The sequence below is a fragment of the Tasmannia lanceolata genome, unplaced genomic scaffold, assembly GCF_043159265.1.
Source record: "Tasmannia lanceolata isolate RefF3 unplaced genomic scaffold, GAP_Taslan_0.1 ptg000015l, whole genome shotgun sequence".
NCBI lineage: Eukaryota > Viridiplantae > Streptophyta > Magnoliopsida > Canellales > Winteraceae > Tasmannia > Tasmannia lanceolata.
In genome coordinates, this window is record NW_027518692.1 from 62,942,179 (window position 1) to 62,963,805 (window position 21,627).

The following is a 21,627-nucleotide window of genomic DNA, read 5'->3' on the forward strand; positions in this document are numbered from 1 at the left end:
TTTGATGAGATCTAGAGCTCATGACATATATATTCAACAATGCTTCCAGCCTGGGGAGTTTACCTTTTTCAGTTTTTTATCCTTGATTGGACAATCTCGATTGTGTATCGTTTACTTTCTTTATACAAAGTTCTCTTTACCATTAAAAGAAGAAAACTAACCATTAACAACCATAGCATGCCTCATGCAGCCACCTAAAACATACAACTATAGGTGGGAACCGTAGGTTAACGATCCTGAAAATTCCCAGATGACATTCGATCGATTGCTTCAAATGGACCTCTTTATTTGGAAAAACCAAAAACAAAAGTCCTATGGCAGTAAACGTTCACTGGTCAAATGAGTAGGATCATTTTGGAGAAGAAAATCAACGGCTTGGATGAGTGAGGTGCTCTCCCAAGTGTTGCCGTGTTGGAAAACAGACGAAGAAACACATACTTGAGTGAGCCAAACCCTGTTAAATCTCTCATCACAATTTGCTAGAAAAGAGGGAAAAAGGAAAGGTAGATCCTCAAAGTCTAAACAAGGAGATGAGATTAAGATCCATCAACCACAAGCGCAGGTTTTGGTACGTTTAACCAAAAACCTTTTCCTACCACCATTTTTTACCCAAATATTAAGGAAGGGATTTGCTAGGGACCATCGCAAAAGGGATTTCTCGGACTGACTGTTGCATGAGAAAATGTATATTCTTTTCATATGGAGGCCACAGCAAGAAAATGGATCTCAAATACAAGACCAATCGAAATCCATAGAGTAACAACAGCAATCACAAGGCAAAGAGCTCCTCAATACAAAATGCTGTTGATGTGCATCATGTGATCTGTTTCGTACGTGCCAATTCTACATATTTCCTTTTCTTCATTCACCATAAAGCAAGAGGGAAAAAAAGGACAAGAGAGAGAGAACTTTATCAAGTTTTCTTTTTGCTCAGAAGATAGTCAATGCGTTCGTCTAAACGAGCTCGTGGAATTGATATGAGAGACTTGTTCGTTTTCTCTTCTTTCTTTCTGTTTTTGAACTATCACATGTATGGTTGGTTGCTGCTTTTAATAGAGGCTACTGTGCAAGTGCGTCATCTCCGTTGATGTTGCCGATGGAAAGAGTGAAATATATGAGTATTAATGTTCCCATGCTCGACCTGTAAAAAATCATTATCTATGATCATATATGCATAAAGAGAGAAGAGAAGACTTAATGTTGGTTTGGATGATCTAGACCCTTCATCTGGTGGGGCTACACCTTGTACGGGAACATAAACAGCTCGCATAAATTATTTCTCATTCTACCATTCCCCATTTTCTGTCTCATACCCAATGGGGCTATTTGGATAATCTCTTCCTAGGATTCTCTATCATAAATACAACCCCTATCGTAACCATGGTCATCCCCATTAATTGACTTTACGACTTCTTTCATTAGTGTTAAAAACAATACAAGGTGGGGAGACCCAGCCAAAATAAAGGGGTGGATTTATCATTACCCTAAGTTTATCTTGAAATTATCTTGTCTGTTGTTCACCAATTTTGTTCAACAGGAACAAAGGATAACAATTCTCTCTAAGGGCACGTTTGGCTACCATGAACTTTTTTTTTTATGATAAACTAGCGTCTCCAAGTGGTGAGACATAGATAGTTTGTTGGTGTTAAAGTATAAAAGATAAATAACGCCTTTCTCCAACAGCTTAAGCTTTTGGAGAAGTTGGTAAGTTTACATGGTATCAGAGCCAAAGGTCTCGAGGTCAAACCTCTCCCCGATAGCAAAAATCCACACCCAAAGTGAGACCACATGTGCCACGTGTTTGCTAAGTGGGCCACACGTGCGAGGGAGTGTTAAAGTATAAAAGATAAGTAACGCCTTTCTCCAACAGCTTAAGCTTTTGGAGAAGTTGGTAAGTTAACAGTTGGCATATAGATAGTTTCCGATGGATACTAAAGCACATCTCCTGCCCTTACTTTTAGATGTTTATAAATTCTACCGTATGTGCTACAATCTAGATTGCCAATTACTGTATCCCAACAAGAGCAAATGTTTAATTTCACATGAAAAATGTAAGTTGAAGGTGTAGTAGGCTTACAAGGTGGCGAATGCCAAAAGGACCCTACGAGGTTCGAGCCAAAAGGAGCGCCTGTTATTGATGCTGTTGAATCTCCTCAACCTGATTTCTGTACTGCTGCTCCTACCCTCTCCTCCAATGATTGCTACAGGTACAACCACCGATCTCTCAACAGTGCAAATCCCACCTGCATAATCTGCATTTATATCAACTAATCTTTCAAGAGAGCCCCGAAAATCGCATTTTGCGAAATTGCCTACCAAGTCCCAACATCTAATTGTCTCTTTACAAGATCACAAGTAGTATACCCTTCTCTACTCTACTAGAACTAACTCTCAACCAATTCCAATGGGCCCATATATGATCATAAACAACTACTAGGTTCTCTAGCCAAAAAGTAGGATGATCCCAGCCATCCATTTGTTGGACGGGGCGGGGCGGGGCGGATGGACACATAATGAAAAGATCTTTTTTTTTTTTTTTTTTGAAGCTATGGGCCCCATCTAACAAGATAGATGGTCCCAACTCCCAACAATCAAACTGTAGAGAGAGCTCATTAATGCGACATCATTTTCTAAGCTCATTTTTCTCGTCCCAGCCGAACGAACAAATCGAGACTTTTGCTTTTAATTTTTTATTAAAAAAAGAGAAGGAATTCTTACCTTTAGAATCTTTAGATGCATCTGTTTCTCCTTCAGAAGCCTTCATTTCTCCTCGTTGAGATCCTTTTCGAGAAAGATTTCTCTGCAACTGTAACCATACCCAAAAAAAACTCGGCCATTATTTCTCTGCAACCGTTTCTATATGTAGCCTAAAAAAGAAACGGCGCTGGACGAAGAAAAACCGCATTAAAAGCAGCTTCCAAATCAACATATAAAGGATCAAATAATAATTACTGCTCTACTCCACAATTAATAAATTAGCAAAACCAGAAAATTTTGGGGGGAAAAAAAACGAAACAAATGGAAGAATTAAGGGAAAAAAAATTCTAGGGGAAAACCCTAGAAATATATGGACAAAAATCCGAGAAAACCCAATAAATATATGGGGAAAAATCATACAAGCCCTAGCGATTTGTCTGATTATCTTGCCAAATCTGGTACATCCAGAGAATTATTTTTTGGGGCAATCTTCAAGTCTCCATGCCCAGTTTTAATGGTTTATTTTAATTAATAATCGATGTTATCTTTCTCAGAGAAAAATATATTAAGAAACTAAAGAACCAGGATGAAAGAATATAAAGAAAAAAAATTGTAGAGAATATATTTCTCTCCAAGTTCCGAAGAAGAAGAAGAAGAAACTTACAGTGCTTCTTGTGATAGGAGTTAAATCTTTATCGGAGACATGAGACAAACCCTCCATGTCTAAAACAAAACTATCAGACATCTCGCTTCTCTTTCCAAACCCTTCTTTATCAGAACCTTCCATTTTCTGGGTATTTGTTTCACCCAATATTCCTAGTTGAGAAGAAAAGCTCAAAGAAAAATCGCCCTGAGAAGAAAGGAGAGAGAGGAAAACCTTAATTAATAAAACAGTAAAAATCCAATAAAACAGTTGCTCGACCAGTTATAATTAATAAAAGAAAGCAAAGAAAACCGAGAATGAGAAATTTTACCGATTTTGGGTCTTCCTCCATTTTCCCTTTTTACAAGGGGGAAAAAGATTCAAGCTCCAAAGTCGAGGAGATACGGAGTTTTCAAGGGTTATGTTTGTTGACCAATTTATACAAAGAAATATTATTCCTTTGGCTCCTGAAAACGGATTTCCAGGTACTCAAAAAGCAGGTAGATAATTATTGAATAGAAAGAGTAGATGAGGTTGAAGGGAGCTAGAAGACGAAAAAAATTTCAAAACCCCAAAACAAGAAAAACTCCTCATCTCAATCCCTCTTCTGAATGAAAAAGCTACTGTGACAAATCGATGGGTAAGAAAATGAGACAAACCTGACCCCTATTTTCATTTATGTACGAAAGGGCAAATTGGGTTTTAGCATTTCGACGAAATACAACAATGGCCTTTAACCTCCTTTATTCGTTTGCGAGAGAGAGAGAGAGAGAGAGAGAGAGAGAGATTACAAGGAAAATTTTGAAAGAATCGTCACAAAGCGTTGGATGTGAGACGGAAACCCAATTATAGACTTGACACGCAACGGGTTTGGTTCTCGGTATGTAGAAAATATCGTGAGAAAATAAACCCGAGACAGTTTCTCCTCCGTTTGGTTCACTTTTTTGGTGAATGATTGAGACTAGTCTAACTGAAAACAGGTCTTTCAATCTCAGCCGTTCACCAAAAATTGAATGGGCTGATTCCAGTATCGTGCCCAATAAATAGTTATTTACTAATTTACTTTACTTGCTTATTTCCTGTCAGATTAATAGAAATTTTTCGTACGATCTCCATATTGATCAGCTAGGCCTGCCACCCCATCACCATTTGTTCTTGATCGAACGGTTAGAGGAGTTACATATGGCAAAATTTTGATCCAATGGCCATAAATCGTCCCACTTAATTCACCACGGACCTTGAAAGAACAGGTGTTTTTCTCTTAAAATGGAAAGCTGGTATCCGTTACCCCACTCCACCCTTTTGATATTGACACACATTTTTAAAGTGTCTGTTCAAACAGTACGAGCTGTAACGGTTTTTAGCTGGAACACGTTTCTGATTACTACGATAATGATTTGATAAGGACAAGCTTTGTATTTTAAATTTTTCTGAAAATTTTTGTACAAGGGTGTATAACAATAAGAGGACGTTAAAGGGTGTTTTGGACATTTACATCGGTATTTTGATTCGTACATGTGTTCCACGGTTACTCGTTTCGCTTTGTTGCAATTCCAAACAACTTTCGATGGTGACAAAACCGCGTTTTCGAGAAACTTCATGTCAGTTCTACTTGGCTTTACCATGTTCACGGATCATCAGACCTGTCCTCAGAAATGCGCACTAGGAACTTGGAAAATGCTAAACAAACATCACCATCAACTGAGTTCCACCCGAGTTACAATCAACTGAGTTCTCTTTCTGTCCGTAAGTGGAATCAAGAAACAAGGCTATAAAATCCCTAATCTTTATTCCCAAATTAACCTGGACCATCAGCTGTTGGTGAACGGTGAATTTTGTAAAGGAGAAGTGTGTAGAAAGAGAGCATAAATGCGAGATAATGAAAGAGAAAGGCTGAAAGTTGAGTTGGAGTGAGGAATGGGGATTTAGGAGCCAGAGTATACCCCACCATGTGACTTTCATGCTTCGCGCATGCTTTGTTTGGCTTTTGAGATTGAATCTTACATAATAAATGACCCCCGTATTTTTCGTATAGAAATAGGAAAGAGAAACATTTTAACGTAAAATGGGTATCAACTGAGTTCACTGTGCACTAATTGCCACGTGTACAGTGACCAGATCATGGAATTGTTTGCCACCCCCTGAATTTGCTAGCGGCCATCGCAGAAGGCATTTTGCAGCATGAGGGAGCAGCCACCTCGGATGAATTAAATGAATAGGACAAAATCTGTTGAAAAGTGAGCTTATGTGGCTGCTGTCTCATGCAACAGCCGGTCCACAAAATGCCTTCTGCGATTGTCCCAACCAAATCCCCACTGATAATAAGGTGGGGGCAATCTTGAGGGATTGAGTTTGGTATTAAATTTCTCTTCAATGATAATATGGTCTGGTCAATTTCAGATTAGGTTAGGGATAAAATTTCTACTCAAACACTATTAGGTTGGTGAAAGTTTGGGCCACAAGCTCAGTCACTTCAATTTTGAACTTGAATGTCTATTAGAACTTGTTAATTGTTTGCATCATTAGGTTCCAGTTGAAAATAACGTATCATCTTCCACGTCATCAGCTTTCCATAATCCTATTTATGTCTTCCATAAGTTTCTTACGGAGATAGAATGGTAAATGCAATTCTAACCCTAACCCTAACCCTTATTTCTCTACTATAAAAGGTTAAATAATGCCATCTCTCACAACTTAAGCTTTCGGAGTAATTGGTTGTTTCACATGGTATCAGAGCAAAGGTGCGTTCAAAATTCCTTGATATTAAAAACCCACATGTAATTGTCAACCCAAAAAAGGATCGAACGAAATGTACCACGTGTAGGCCAACTCTAAAAAGTGAGACCACATGTGATGGGGAGTGTTAAAGTATAAAAGATTAAATAACGCCATCTCTAAATTTGTCTAGGATCCCAAGGTGCACCTTAAATTTTATTAATAAGAAAAATTATTTAAAATAGCAGTACATAGAACCTTGTGTCTAACCCAACGGATACGAGAAGAGGAAAAATAAAACTCCTTTACGTCGTGAGTAACGATATTAAAACTAGTTCACAAAACAGTTTCCCTTCAAGACATGTGTTAGTGGTGGTGACAGATACGAATTGCCCCTAGTGAGGTTTACATATCTTCTTTGTTTAAGTGAAATTCAACTTCACATACTCACTCTCCACGAATTTAAATTATTTAAATCTTCAACATTATGACCATTCCATTTTCATATTCCTCTTATTTGGGTCGGTGCAACTTCACATTTAAAGTGGGGCCTAGTGTTCTCTTTCTATCCAATCGTTTATCGAAAAGTGGGCACTTTTTTCCTTGCAAGTTAAGTGACGTTGATGGTGGAGTGGGTGTGTTGGATGAAGTCAGCATCATTATCGCCCCACTCAAGGCTATTTACCCATCAGGATTACGTGGAGATTGAATGAAAATTGTTTGGACATTGGATTGGAATGGACGGCCAAGATTTGTAGACATAATAAGATCCGGATCATTCAGAGTGAGTAGTTGCAAGCTTTAAAATACAGTATAATCGAGAAGGTGAAGATTGGAAAGCCCTACCAAGTTAGTTATGACTTATGAGTGCCATCAACAATTTCAGCCTCCACATTCTAGAATTCATCTTAGCTTTTCGATCCAATTCAGTTTAGAGTTGTACTAAAATGAATCGTGACCGTGAATCGATTAGTATTTTAATATAAAAAAAATTAATAATTTGTTTTTTTAAATTCTAATTATTTATAGTTATAGTTCCGTCTTAGGAATATAACGCAGAGATTTTCTATGTTGTGTGCACGTGAAGTCCAGTATTTGTCAAAAAGTAAATTGAGGCCAACTTCGTAGGATGATTCAAACCGTTCATTTGTTGGGCCACAATGTAAATAAGTTAAACTTTGCAAATCATCTCCGTAGGATCTTCCTAACCCTCCACAGAGATTTCTATAATATGCAGTGCCGATACAGATCCGAAGGTTAGGATCCATCCTATGCAAATGATTTTCGGGTGCAGCCAATTTACGTTGTGACCCAACAAATGAACATTTTAGATCATCTTATGAAGTGGTCCCAATGTTCTATACAGATCATCTCCATAGGATGTTCCTAACCCTCCAATCTATGGAGGTTTCTATAATCTGTAGTGCCAATCGGAAGGTTAGGATTAATCTGTGCAAATGATTATAGGAAGGTTAGGAACATCCTATGCAAATGATTTTAAGGGTGAAGCGAATCTTTGTTGGGAACCAACAAATCAACGGTTTAGATAATCTTATGAAGGGGCCCCAATGTTCTTTTTCAAAAATACCAGACTTCACGCTACACAGCATACAAAATCTCATATAAAGCCCAAGGCTCGTGTGCAAGCCCAAGGCCTTACGGGTTGGATTTGCCAAAGTATTCTGAATACAAGATAATCTATCATATACAAGTGCTTGCCAACTTAAAATGCACACGTGTGACAGTAGGCCAGTGCATTTTATTGATTTTTACTCTATACTCAACTCAACTCAACAAAGCTTTTGTCCCGAACTAGTTGGGTCGGCTAAATGAATCATTTAGAAAAAAATCATGAAAATGGTAAGAGGAACCAAAAAAATTCATGAAAATGGTAAATGAACCCAACTAATCTTGGTTCTAGTTGGGTTCTTATACGTGGATCATTTTCTTCCATTCTATCATATCCAAGATCATGTTCTCTGCTATTTTCCTAGCTATCCAGTCTTTCCTCAATGTTTCTACCGAAGTTGTTTTCTGTCTGTCCTTACCTCTTTTTACTCCATCAATTTGGCATGAGTCACCTCTTCTCACCGGAGCATCCAAAGGCCTACGTTGGATATGTCCAAACCACCTTAAACGGCACTCTCTCATCTTCTCCTCAATTGGAGCCACCCCACCTTTTTACGAATGTCTTCATTTTCAATTCTATCTAGCCTTGTGTGGCCGCACATCTATCTAAGCATTCGCATCTCCGCTACACCCATCTTATGCTCATGCTGCTTCTTGATGGCCCAACATTCTGAACCGTACAGCATGGCTGGCCTCACAGCTGTCTTATAAAACTTTTCCTTCAACTTGGTAGGTATTTTAGGATTGCACAGAGCTCCTGAGACAAGTTTCCACTTCAACCAACCTGCTCTTATTCTATGGTTAACATCCTCTTCAATCTCTCATTCCTTATGTAGAATTGAACCAAGATAGCGAAAGATATCCCTCTTAAGTATCTCATGTCCAGTCACATTTACTACATCCTCGTCCCGCCTCCTTACATTTCTAAAGTTGCATTCCATATATTTTGTCATAGTCCTACTCAGTCTAAAACTTTTAGATTTCAAAGTAGTTCTTCATAAATCTAATTTAGCATTTACTCCTGTTTTGGTTTCGTCGATTAATACTATGTCATCTGTAAATAACATACACCACAACACCTCATCCTGGAGACCCTCCGTAAGCTCATCCATAACTAGCATAAAAAGATAAGGGCTTAGAGCTGACCCTTGGTGCAGTCCTATCGTAATTGAAAACTCACTAGACGTGCCATCTATGATTTTGACACTAGTTACTGCTCCATCGTACATATCCTTAATCACATCAACTAATTTAGTTGGCACTTTTTTCCTTTCAACATATTTACTTTATAAATACAAATTATTTTCATGTTATGAAATCTAATTATTGCAATTACTATGTAAATGAATGTTCATTTTTTCATCATCATGACCATTAGACTTCCAACCGCAGTAGAAATTAACGTGTATTAATAAGTATACAAATGCTCTTTCTGACGTCTATATATTTTTCTAAAATCTTATGTTTCAAGGATATCTTCAGTGGTTACCATTTGAATATGTAAAATCTTATGTTTCAAGGATATCTTCAGTGGTTACCATTTGAATATGTAAAAGGGCGATGATATTTTCATTCAGGAGATGGCGGCGATCACATGCAACAGGCCATCAAGAAAATGCCTTGCGCAATGTACGCTAGCAAATCCCGTTCTTTGGTTGCTTAGTTCATAATTCCTTGTTTTGCTACCTTGACGGTCAAACATGTTTGACTTCCGGTAACCGTTGATCTGTTTTTTAGTGAATTGATCTTTATTTCTCTTTGCTAATAATATGTCCATGATATTGAAGTTGTTTGACTACCTGTAAAGTGTTCTAGCTTTTTTAAGAAAATCTGATTCTAGTGTTCCCTTTGTTAAAAAAAACCTGATTCTAGTGTTTCCATTGTACCAACTACAAGCTATCTTGAGTATTTGACTTCAAGAGCTTTGTTTTCCTAATTCAATGTTGAAATGTCAGCTTATGCCTGTCAAAGAGATAAAACAGATGCAACAAAAGATCATTAAATTTCAAATGCAAAGAAAGGGCAATGATATATTCGCACCCGCTGTAGAATTATTCGCAACCCTTTTAGCGGGAATTGACGTTAAAAAGTGTAAAAGTCTACCTCAATTCACGTTAAAATGGGTGTAAATCATCTCCACGGGGTGAGAATTTATCATTGCCCCAGAGAAAACTAATATCAGAGAATTAAACACCAAACAGAATAAACTGAACAGGACACATGAAAGGCAGACACAAATATGCTCAAAAACTTGAGAGTTGAGAATAAGGGAATCTGGAAAATGTGTAAAAGAAGATGAAAAGGGAGCAGAGAAGAAAAAATTGTATGATTTGCAATTTTTTACTTTTGAAAGATGTACTGATGGTAGTCCTTCAGAGTTCAGACACACGTCCTTGAGCCCCAAATTCCAGAAATTCGTCATCTTGAAAAGCTTCTTATAATTTCTTTTTTGCATCTCTGGATGGTAGTTTTCCTGCTCCAATTCCATATAAACTTGCTTGTAAACCCACGTCCAGAAGGTAGATTAGGTATTCTGATAGAGCGCAATGTCAAACAGGAACGGACATTGGATGATATCCTCTAAACAAATCATAAACACCAACTGTTTGGTGCCATGCTTGTGTGGAATTCACAATAAATTCAACCCTCCCTGAAAGGCTTTGGATTGGTTTTCCTGGGCCAAAAGGCAGATAGCGAAACGGTGGTTTATGATAGAATACCATTCTACTGCAATTGCTGCCAGAAATTTGGGCACAAGGAAAACATTTGCACACAAAACACCCAACAGGCTCCACCAAACTTGGAAAAGGCATAGCAAGAGCACTAGAAGATCCACTACAAGCGATCAGGAAAGCTGTCTCATAGATAGGTCCAAATGAAATAAACAGAAAGGTAGTAGTAGAAATCTGATTCCAGAAAAAACAAAACTCTGAGGCTTTCATGCTGCCACAACTGATGCTGACAATGCTGCTAAAAGTGCACAGTCGCAGAATCTCAAGTAACCTCAGGCTCTATTTTGGTGGGAGCCTCGCCTTCATTTACCCCATCCCCTTCAGAGCTCCTAGCAGGCAAGGATCTACTCAATGCCAAAATTCAGGCCTTAATAGACAGGGGCTTTGGAGGACACTTCTATCAGTCCTCACAAATAGGACCCCCCCCCAGACCCTTCACCAGTCAGTCTCCTACTTGACCCACCTACTGCTGGCTCTCCAATTGACCATACCATCCAATCATCTCAACCTCACTCCCAGCTCCCCTTCCATCCAACCCAATTCCACCCCAAGCAGACCCAACTCCACCGCCATCTGACCTTCCACAAAACCCAACCCCATACCCAGCTAACCCTCCAATCGACCCAATCCAATCTCAGCCAAGTCCCATTGTGCCCAGAAATTCTTCTTAGAAGCAAAGAACAAGGGTTACTACCCGACCGGGAAGGTCCTGCAGGAAAATTCTCATTATGATAGAAGGCCTCATCCGGAATGTGAGAGGAGTTAGGAATAGCCCCACCGGAAGGCAGTTAGGAATAGCCCTACCAGAAGGAGACCAAAAGCCATCTCTAAAATGCATCATCTAAGCTTCATTGTACTTATGGAGCCCTTTCCTAAATGAGCAAGAGATTCAAGAATTATCTTGCCAATGCCATGACAAATCTAAATGGCTTCTAAAAAGTTGGGCTCCTCTGGAGCAAAATTCTCAAGATGGCTAAAATTTCTGCAAATTCTCAAGCGCTGAAATAGTTCTGGAGCAACCTCCTCATTCTTGTCTATGCTAGCTTCTCCCTCATAGATCAGAGAGCTCTCTGGTCTTATCTACATGATTATAGCCAAGCCTATTCAAAACCCTATTTGGTGGGGTGACTTTAATGCCCTCCTAAACACACGGGAAAAACTAGGAGGGATGCCTTCTAATCCCAATTCTTGCTGGGATTTTAAAACTGCGATGACAATTCTAGGTTGATAGATGCAGGATTCATTGGCAGTAGGTATACAAGATGCAACAACCAACGAGATAGATGTTGGGTCTAGACTAGTGTCACGGGCCTATTGTTTTAGTGGCGGAATAGCCCGTGTGGCGCGCCAACATATGTGTATGCTAGGGCAAGCCTTCAACAATGCAAGGCTCTGAGGGCCTTACAAGCCAACACCTCTTGATGTGTCATATGTGCACACAATCTCTAAGCTATTCAACAGGCTAAGAACTTGCAATACACCTATGGATACTTGTACACAACCACCAAGCCTTTCATCAATACCCTAAACTTCAGTCATTCTAGATACAATTTTGAAATATTGGATCCATGATTATAAGTTCATAACCCCAGCCCGTTCCCATTTTGGGCGGAACAGATCTACTCATTCTTTTATTCCAGTTAGTAAGAGGGATCTTGAACTAAGGAATTCGAATCTTATTACAAAGGAATTCCTGGCCATGTAGTGCCCAACTTTGAACCCACTCTCATGATCAGCCGGCATCAAGAGTCCATCGAACATTAGGCCTTGAAGCCAAGTGCAAAGTCCATCTAGTACGAGGCATGACGATGCAACGCACAAATCCATCAAGCACAAAGGCTTGGTCATCCAAGAAGCAAGATGCCCCATGGACTAATCCGTAAAGTGTACACCTTGCGAGGGCAACCGAGGTCGCCCTGGCACGAACTCATGGATGACCTAGAGATTGGCCTATCCACAAGACGTACCGCGGTGCATAAGGCAACTAGTAAAGCTAGCCCCCTGCACCGATCCGTGCGTGCAATGTATGTGATAACCCAACCCAACATGTATTGTCTTTGGCCTCCATCCTCAACCAAAGAAACTGCAGCATCCATGTGGATAACTCGTAGTCCACACCCAAAACTCCCTTAGGGAAAGCCTCCCATGCACAAGCAAGTCCTCTTGCAACTCACAAACAAACCATCAAGTAGCACATGTGATTGATGGCTAGATGGGTCTCTCTTACCTTAATTGATTCTTTTTTTCTATTTTGCATAGATCACAGCAATTATATAGAGGAATATTTAAGGGATATCCCCACCATCATATTTTGATAATGGCAGTACTCACTTTGCATTACATTGTTGATAGCATAATGAGTAACAAAATAAACCTTAATGCTTCTCGTTTGGTTGCTAGTAAAATAAATTCCATTGGATTTTTGTGGAATGAGGGAGGAGACAAAAGAGGGGACAAGCATTTATTAGACATGGGTGTCATTATGAGTGGAGAGAGAGGAAAGACAAAGAGCACCATTCCCTAGAAAATTACATGGGAGACTTCGAAGGAAAAGCTGATGTTACAACTAATTCTCTAACTTTTTTTACTAGCAACCAAACGAAGAAAGTGATAAGATTACAAAGATTACAATATATCTTGGAGAGTTGCAGATATGCACATATATGGTACGGTACAGATATGCACAAAAGAAAAATATTTTCCTTTTGATTGCTAGTAGTAGTGCAATCAGCTTTTCTTAGAAGTCTCTCGTGTAATTTTCTAAGGAATTGTGCTCTCTCTCTTCCCTCTCTCTATACTCATAATGTCACATTTGTCTAATAAATGCTTGTCCCCTCCCTTGTCTCCTCCCTCATTCCACAAAAATCCAATAGAATTTTTTTTACTAGCAACAAAACGAAGCATAAAAGTTAATTAAAACAGTAAAACAAAGCCACCAAATATGCTTACCGACATTCTGAGCTTCGTTTGCCACCAAATTCTGAAAAAAAAATTCTCCGTGTCACTCATATTCGGATTATGATGATTATCATCTTCATGATTTTAAATGAGTGCGTTGATGAAATTGACGACTTCTTCATCATGTGAGGGTTCGAATTATGAAATAACGGAATTTGCTCATTCAAAGGCATATCTAAAACCTCCAATGCATGCTGTATAAAAGCATTCTAGATGACAATTAGAGCGATCCCACCAAGTCCAATCGGATTTGGATTGAAAATTTTAAAAAGGTGTTGACGGCCGAAATTTACTTACATCGTGAGTCGATCAACTTGTCTAAGTCATACCGTGTGTACGGTCATTCATCCGGGCAATAGCTTCTTCGTGTAGAGCAACTTCCATTAACTAGACCTCTCTACTCGATTGAAAAGAAGAAGATACACGGATCACTAGAACTATGTTCTTCTCTGTCTCTCTACGGCCGCGGATTCTTCCAGATACTCTCTTCCACAGACACACCAGAAACTCCAAACCCTTGTTATTCCAACACTTTTTCAACTATGCCCCTCGTTTTCTTATTTCTCCTCCACTTTTACACTTCCTTCAAATTAAATCTTATGTATTTTTCTATCTCAGAATGCCGAGACAAGTAGAGATAGTTAATGCAGCAGTAACTGCAAATTGCGAGACTTGCACTGCATTGTGAGAGGTTTATCCCAATGCCATTTTTAAATATCGACATTTCGTTTCACTTCAGAATCAGCATATCTTCCATATCGCTCATGGAGTATTCAGAAGATTTGTGATCGACAGTCATCTCACATATGTGCATAACCGAGCTCGCAAGATTTATGTCGTCGCTTCTCTGCATGAAGAAGCCACCGATCGGGTGAATGATCGTACACACGGTATGGCTAGATAAGTCGATCGATAGTAAATTTCGCCCCCAACATTTTCTTAACATTTTCAATCCAAATCTGATTAGACTTGGAGTCTCTCCAGTTGTCATCCAAAACACTTTTATACAACATGCATGACAGGTTTTAGATTTGCCTATAAATAAGCAAATCCCGTTATTTGATAATCTGAACCCTCCCATGTCGAAGAAAGTTGTCTATTTCATAACGCACTCATTCATAATCATAAAGATGAGAAACAACATATTCTGAATATGAGTAACACGGTCCGGGAATTTTTTCAAAATTTGATGGCTAAGCCAAAAATATCGTTAATCGGTAAGCATATTTGTTGCCTTTGTTTTACTATTTTAATTAACTTTTAAGGGTTATTCATTACTCAATATGCTATCATCATATAAAGTGAGTAGCCATTATCAAATTATGATGGTGGGGATATCAGTTCCCTTAAATATTAAGGTAAGAGAGACCCATCTAGCCATCCATCATGTATGCTACTTGGTGGTTTGCTTGTGAGTTCTGAAGATAATAGACAATATGCTCTCTCATAAAGGTAGAAGAGAAAGTTGGAAGCAAGATTTTAAATTTCGACTGAAATCCAAAATTTCAAGTTTCGGTCGAGACCGAAGCCAAAATTGGGGTAAGTTGAAACATTACAAAATTTCGATCAAAATTTCAAATTTTGATCTTCCCAAAATTTCAAGCCAAGGTTTAAGGAATATCCCTAAAAATCTAAATTTTATTTGTTCTTTAAAATTATCCCGAATTTCAACTGAAATTTCGTATGGGATAAAATATTCCTTTTTCCCTATTTCGATGGATTTCAAAATTTCAAATTTTCGCCTGGAATTTCAGTTTCGATGAGGACTGAAATGCAATCCGAAACCGAAATTTAAAACCTTGGTTGGAAGAGAAAGTTGCCATCTAAAGGTGGGAGGCTCACACTCATAAACCATGTTTTAACTAGCACCCCTATTCGTATTCTCTTGACTATCAACCTGCCAAAAACCATTTTGAAGAGAGTAGACAATATGCTCTCAAAATTTTGTCGGAGAAATAGCGAGCATGGGACAAAAACTCATTAGGTCTATTGGATCTGCATTTCCAAACCTAAGACTGAGGGAGGTCTATCAATGAAAACTTTCGCTGAAGTGTGCAATGTGTTCAGAATTAAAGTCCTACATAACCTCCACACCAACCGCTCTTTGAAGTAGATTCATTAAAGGGTTAAATTATCATAGATGAACTTGCTAATTTTGGGTGCTCATGCAGAAGCAATTTTATTCATAGAAATTGGAGCACAATACCTCTAAACTTGAGTGGAAGCAAAGATCCGATGCTCTACGATTCCCTAACCTTCTTTGTAAATAGAATCAGGGCCACGGTTTTGGTTCTTTCTAACACCTCCATGTATGCTACCTTCTAAGGTCTTCATTTCAGATACCATAGGATAAACAGCATGTCCCTTTGTAAGTCCATTAGTCTTATAGATACATTTTGTGCCAAAACAGGGCCTCAGATATCGCTACTACTTCGATGACATCTTTTGCTTTCTAGAATCTAAATTCATCTTCTTCATCTGAAAATTCCATAAAAACTACTAATTGACACAGCTGCATAGCTTCTCTGGGTATTTAGTTAGCGTCTTAAAATAGAAAGGGATTATCTATATCGATCTCCCAATGCCAAAGTAACAACAACTGTGACAAACCCAGGTTGTCTCGAAAGTTATACTAGCCATGATAACTTAAGCTGCTGCACACAGGGCCTGTCTACATGGATAAGAAAGACAGAGCATGCTGAATCAGGCGATCTTAGTAAAAGGATCAATCAATGTCTTAATGTATCTGATCTAGAATCATTCTAATCATAAATGTATGTGGTGTTTCCCGGATGTCTATGGCATGGGAAGAAGCCATGAATCAAGATAGCCACAAAAGAGATTAGCTATAGCGCCCAAGCCATTATACCAAGAGGAACCAAAAATCCCCCAGAATTGGTAAAGGGCGCAGATCCTATATTTCGCCATTATAACAAAATAGATACAACAATGTATGTAGGAAAAACAACAAACAAGACTATAAAAAACGGTTCATCTCCGAAGAAGAAACAAAACCCTAAAATTAAAAGAACAAGGAGGAATAAACCGAGTAATAATAATAACAACGAAAGACAGAAGATGGGTTTTACTTTGTTTTTATTTTGGGATCTTGAGAGAGTGCTCAGATAGCCAAGGGTTTGTCTTCAACTACTAGTTGAAACTAGATCGGAAACTCTAGTCCACAATAGCTTCATCACCGCACAAATATGTAAACAGGGAATAGAAAAAATAAATGGAATTAAAGAAAAAGACATACAAAATGAAATAGAATGAAAGTGTAAAGAAAACCCTAGAAATCAAACCTTGAGAAAACAATAGGAGGCTTGAAGAGAAAGATGTGGGGGAAGGAGATGGATGTTAAAAGAGTAGTAGGCACCAGTCCTTATAAATAGAGTCTGCCTTTGACAAAGTTTAGGGTTAGGGTTTTTCGTATTGATTTTTCACCTTCTCATAAGTTCGTAACTATGAGACACACTTTCTATGAGACCCTTATAAGACGCGGCGTCTTAGGGCTCACACATCTTATTAAATCGCATAATCTGACCGTTCATCTCGTCGGGTCCTTTACCTGAAGATAACATCTTGAGTGTTTATTATTGCTAGCGATTTCCAAACACTCTAGAACAGCTTATCCAAGGAATTCTATCCTGGCTCCGTTGCATCATGTATTCATGTGTCGGTGGACTCGGTCGAAAAGCAGGATACGTAATTCCAAGAATAGCTTATTCAAGGACTTTTATCCCAATGGAGAAGAGCAGCTCCATTGCAACGTGTGTTCAAGTATAAATAGACCTGGCAAACGCGACCCGTGCCCGCGGGTCGACCCGACCCACCCGCAAATTTGCGGGCACGGGTCTGATCTTTAGTGACCCGTCAAAACTAACCCGCGGGTGACCCAACCCCCCACAAAAACACGGGTCGGGTCGGGTCAACCCGCGGGCACCCGCTTTTTTAAGGGTGGTGATTTTGTTATGCTAATCTAGTTAGATGGCTTTTTTTTTCTAATGCCAAGGATGGTGATTTTGTCATGCTAATATATTTTTTAAGGGTTTGATGCCTATAGGTTATGGCTAGCACCATAGGTTGATCCCAACCTTCCGATTTGAATGTTAGAGGGTTGATCACTTGATCATAACCCTCTATAGATCGGAGGGTTAGGATCAACCTATTCAAATGATTTTTGGGGCAACACCTATTTAGCCTGTGGGCCATCTAATGGACGGTTTGGATCATCCCACGGTGCCGGCCATTCCGCCCTCATCAAAATCCAGTGATAACATTTCCCAAAATAAGCAATTGTTTGAATTTGCGGGTGACCCGGCCCACCCGCGGGCCGCGCGGGTCACCTAAATTCTGACCCGCAAAAATGCGGGTCATTTCCTCACCCGACCCGTGTGACCCCCCGCATCACCCGCGGGTTGACCCGGCCCGACCCACCCGTTTGCGGGGTCTAAGTATAAATATTTAAAAATTTCCAGAATTGCTAGCGTCCATCACAAAAGGCTTTCCGCGGTTGGTCTGTCGCACTTCAGACCAGCCACCATGACATGGCACTTCAGACCAGCCGCGAAAAGCCTTTTGCGATGGACCTTAGCAATTCCCAAATTTTTAATGTATAAATGTTAACGTACAACGAGCTCTTCACTTGTTATTTCCACCTCCTTATTCACCCAATTTTGTTCCCCGCAATGCCCCTCTTTTGCATTTATGACTATTCCTTTTACACTGATAGTGATTTTAGGCAAAATTAAGGAGATATTCATAGAGCAACTATGTTTGTTCAAGAACCAAAAAATACCAAATTATGTTTGCAATTCGCGAAAGGCAAACAGAGGTCACGAGCCTAGTTTGGAAAGATTGTTAAGCAGGGGCGGAGCCAGGAATTTACACTTGGGGGCCGGACTAATTTACACTTAGCTGCATTGGTTGGGGGGGTTGGGGGGGGGGGAGGTGTCCATGGCCACTAAACTACGCAAAGCATGCATGTACATACATACAATATAAAAGGAGCTTTTCAAGTCATTTGTGGGGGGTTGGGTGGGGGGTTGCATGGCCCCCTCATTCTATATGTGTCGCCGCTCCTGATGTAAAGTCCCCTTATTTTTAGTAGATACGAGATGACACCAACGGATTCTAGTTTATTTGTCATACGATACTATAGTAAGCTGGCTATTATTCTTATCTATGTTGATGCTTATCTATGTTGATGAGTTGGTGACATGGAGGGAGTGAGGTTTGAGAAGAAGAAGATGACATGTTGTTGGGGGCTTGGTGCCCTATACGCTAGACTTGCTTGGATGGATGATTCCACTCTAATCCCAAAACTTACAGATATGACTCCAAATTTGATTGAGAAAATCTTATACAGAGATTGGAGGATCAGAACATGCACAACAATTCGTCAAGAGTAGAATATATTGAACTCTATCACTACCAAAGTTCTTAAAGTGTAGAGGAATATATTAACATACAAAGAGCTCCTCACTTGTTATTTCCACCTCCTTTTACCAAAAGGAGATATGTGAGGTGGTGAGATTGTGAAATCAATTACACAGGAGACTTAACGACGTGCGGTTGTACTATTTTGGATATGTATTTAGCCTTAGATAAGGAGTAATGTCTTGGTGTAACAAGAGAAAAATGATAATGCCACTATATCAACCACTGAGGCTGAGTGCACAGGGCATTAACAATGGCAGAAAAAGAATGTCAATGACTTAGAAGTTGATGTTCGATGTCAAGAAGCATGAAGATTATTCTATGGGCCTCTATTAAGAGTGTGCAATCTAATTGGATCTAATGTTTCATGCAAGGACATCGACGAAACACAATGGAGTGCTTCACTGCCTCATTGTTGGAAGGTGACATTGATCTCATATCAGTAAAACATGGCGTAATGACCAAAGAGACAATAATATATGACAGAGAGTTATAGCCGATTCCAGAACATAGCTGGAGGGTCTGGGTTAGGGCACATAGTGGTACCCACTTACATTAAAGTGGACCCAACATGATTCCTACAAAAAGTCACAGAGGATAATGTTTTGTGTGTTTTGATTGGAATCATGGAGTTATTTGGTTTTCTCTAACATTATAGTCAGTTTAAAACTCAATTTATAAATAAGAAGATTTAGAGAAGAGGTTTATTTATACTAGAACTAGGTCTTTAGATAGAGTCTATATAGGATAGATGGTTAAAGGTTTTGCATTCAAGAGTTTTCCTACACATGAATTGGTGACTAGACAGGGTCAGCGAGCCAAAGTTTATTAATTAGTATTCCTTATTTTAACCTGGGACAACACTTTAAATTTTATTAATAAGAAAAAAATAGTTACGAGAGGACATAGAACGTTGCCTTTAACCCTACAAGATACAAGAAGAGGAAAAATAAAGCCCCTTTACCCCTGTACAAAGAAACAACCAAAATTTATTTAGTGCGAATAGAAGGAATACCTAATTGGCCGTGACGAGCAGCTCCTTTAGAGTACTTGAGAAAAGTAGCCAATTTCTAAAAAAAAACTGCATTAGTGTTCATTTCACAATCATGATTGGCCAAGCTATTCACACCATGATTACCTGAAAATGTAAGTAATAATAAAACCATAGCAGATAATATATCCCTTATCTACCATTGAAGCTCACAAACACCATCTCCTATAGTTGTTTGACTCATCCAACTCATTCATTTTATAGGACCTTACATACATAGGGTGTTCCTAACAAACTATCTCCGTACCATAATCCTAACAACTCGATCTATAGAAGCCCATTTTCTAGCCATCCATTTTAAACCTCCACAAATCATAACCCTAACATTAACCTATAATCCTAACTATAACCAGAAATCATAATCCTAATCATAACCTATAAACTAAAAGGGTTGGATGAGTCAACCAACTATGAGATATATGGTTTGTGAACTCTAGCTCAGCCTGAGCTCTAGCTCACAAACCATATATCCTTATATATATGCCTTATTTCTTTTAGAATATAGTGAATATGATCGGGGCATGTCTTTTACCTTTGATGATCTTACAAGGACAAGTTTATTATTATTTTTTATAATATAATAACCATTCAAAAAAAGTTCATTATACAAGGTCTCACTATCCAAATTTCCATCAGATCATCACGTGTCATATCTATTCTTCAAGTATTTGTGTCTGTAACTCCTTTATTATTGGTACAAAATATCAATTAACTATTAGTGCTCAATTTCATATGACAATTTAAACACAAAAATTACCCACAAAAAAAAAAAAACTGTCTTAATGAGAAAAGAAATTAAGAAAAAAGAAGTATAAATATTTTATATTGCAAACATTTTTTTTTTATAAATTCTTGTCACTAGTTAAATCGTGACCTTCATTTCTTGTGAGCGTGATGCAGCTTTGTTTTTTTCCTCTTTCCAGAAATTTTACGATCCGAACCCACCGGCACTTCACCTTGCATCTCCATCCCGTAGTGCTTTGTCATCCTACCCAAAATCTGATACCTCACCTTTGTCGCCAGACCCACATTCAAATAAGCCGTCCCATTCGATACCGCCCTGAAAACCGCTCTCCAAAAATGCCTGTCGGCGGTCACACTTTCCGTCCGTCGAGCTATCTTATGATGACCCAGGAAGAAAGACTCGATGGTCGCGGGGTCCAAAGTGTGATTGCCATAAACCAACGTGATGTTCATGTTGTCGAAATAAATTCCGGCCTTTTTGTTTGGATTGTAAATTTCGAGGTCGAAGGAGATGGTGGTAGTATTCAGGCCGGTTGGAATGTATAATTCTACCACGGTGTAGGTGGGGCTTTTGGGTCTTACACTTACCCAACAAAGGAAGGCTACTACGCCCAAGGCAAGTAGAACTACTACAAGCCATAGGTAGAAGCGTCGGGATTCGGACATTGTTTCTTAATATTCATGAGAGTTAGTGGTGTACAAGAGATATGATCGAGCATTTGTTGGGATTTAGAGAAGGTGTTTTTTATGCCGAGCGTGATAGAAAATTGTCTCTTTCGGTTAAACTCTCTTGAGAGGAATTAAAATAGGCCATGAATTGATGCTTTACTTCCATCTTTCTTCTGCTTTCTCGACACTTTAGTATGGTACTTTATAGTAGGGGTTATGGATGCTTTACTTCCATAGTTCCATATTCCTTTTGCTTTCTCTAGGAATTTAGTGGGGTACTTTATAGTAGGGGTTTGTTTGTTTATAAGAGGGGTTTATTCAGTTACCAAAAAAGTATTGGAAAGAAAAGA

At 38.9% G+C, this 21,627-nt stretch overlaps 2 protein-coding genes and 2 non-coding genes across 7 annotated transcripts; all 4 read right to left on the reverse strand.

Annotated features, from left to right (window-relative positions):
* Positions 1-713: 713 nt before the first annotated feature.
* On the reverse strand, positions 714-4,157 carry LOC143892949 (uncharacterized). Of its 4 annotated transcripts, XM_077397869.1 has the most exons (6): positions 4,000-4,157; positions 3,672-3,807; positions 3,362-3,547; positions 2,719-2,806; positions 2,078-2,252; positions 714-1,141 (listed from the first exon to the last, which is right to left on the reverse strand). In XM_077397869.1, exons 2-6 carry the CDS (start codon positions 3,690-3,692, stop codon positions 1,060-1,062), a joined length of 552 nt encoding a protein of 183 aa, XP_077253984.1. In that variant the 5' UTR covers positions 3,693-3,807; positions 4,000-4,157; the 3' UTR covers positions 714-1,059. The 4 variants fall into 4 exon arrangements, with proteins under 4 accessions (XP_077253984.1, XP_077253983.1, XP_077253986.1 ...); XM_077397868.1 differs by having other exon boundaries at positions 3,672-4,143; XM_077397871.1 differs by lacking the exon at positions 3,672-3,807 and having other exon boundaries at positions 4,000-4,142.
* Positions 4,158-16,144: 11,987 nt separating this feature from the next.
* LOC143847646 (small nucleolar RNA snoR80) lies at positions 16,145-16,274 on the reverse strand. Its single transcript, XR_013235171.1, has one exon. It is a non-coding gene; the product is annotated as a small nucleolar RNA snoR80 (small nucleolar RNA).
* A 213-nt stretch (positions 16,275-16,487) lies between these two features.
* Positions 16,488-16,580, reverse strand: LOC143847630 (small nucleolar RNA Z157/R69/R10). Its single transcript, XR_013235157.1, has one exon. It is a non-coding gene; the product is annotated as a small nucleolar RNA Z157/R69/R10 (small nucleolar RNA).
* A 3,936-nt stretch (positions 16,581-20,516) lies between these two features.
* LOC143846841 (protein NDR1-like) lies at positions 20,517-21,380 on the reverse strand. The gene has a single exon (XM_077355420.1). The coding sequence runs from the start codon at positions 21,272-21,274 to the stop codon at positions 20,741-20,743; it is 534 nt and encodes a 177-aa protein (XP_077211535.1). The 5' UTR covers positions 21,275-21,380; the 3' UTR covers positions 20,517-20,740.
* Between the last annotated feature and the right edge of the window lie 247 nt (positions 21,381-21,627).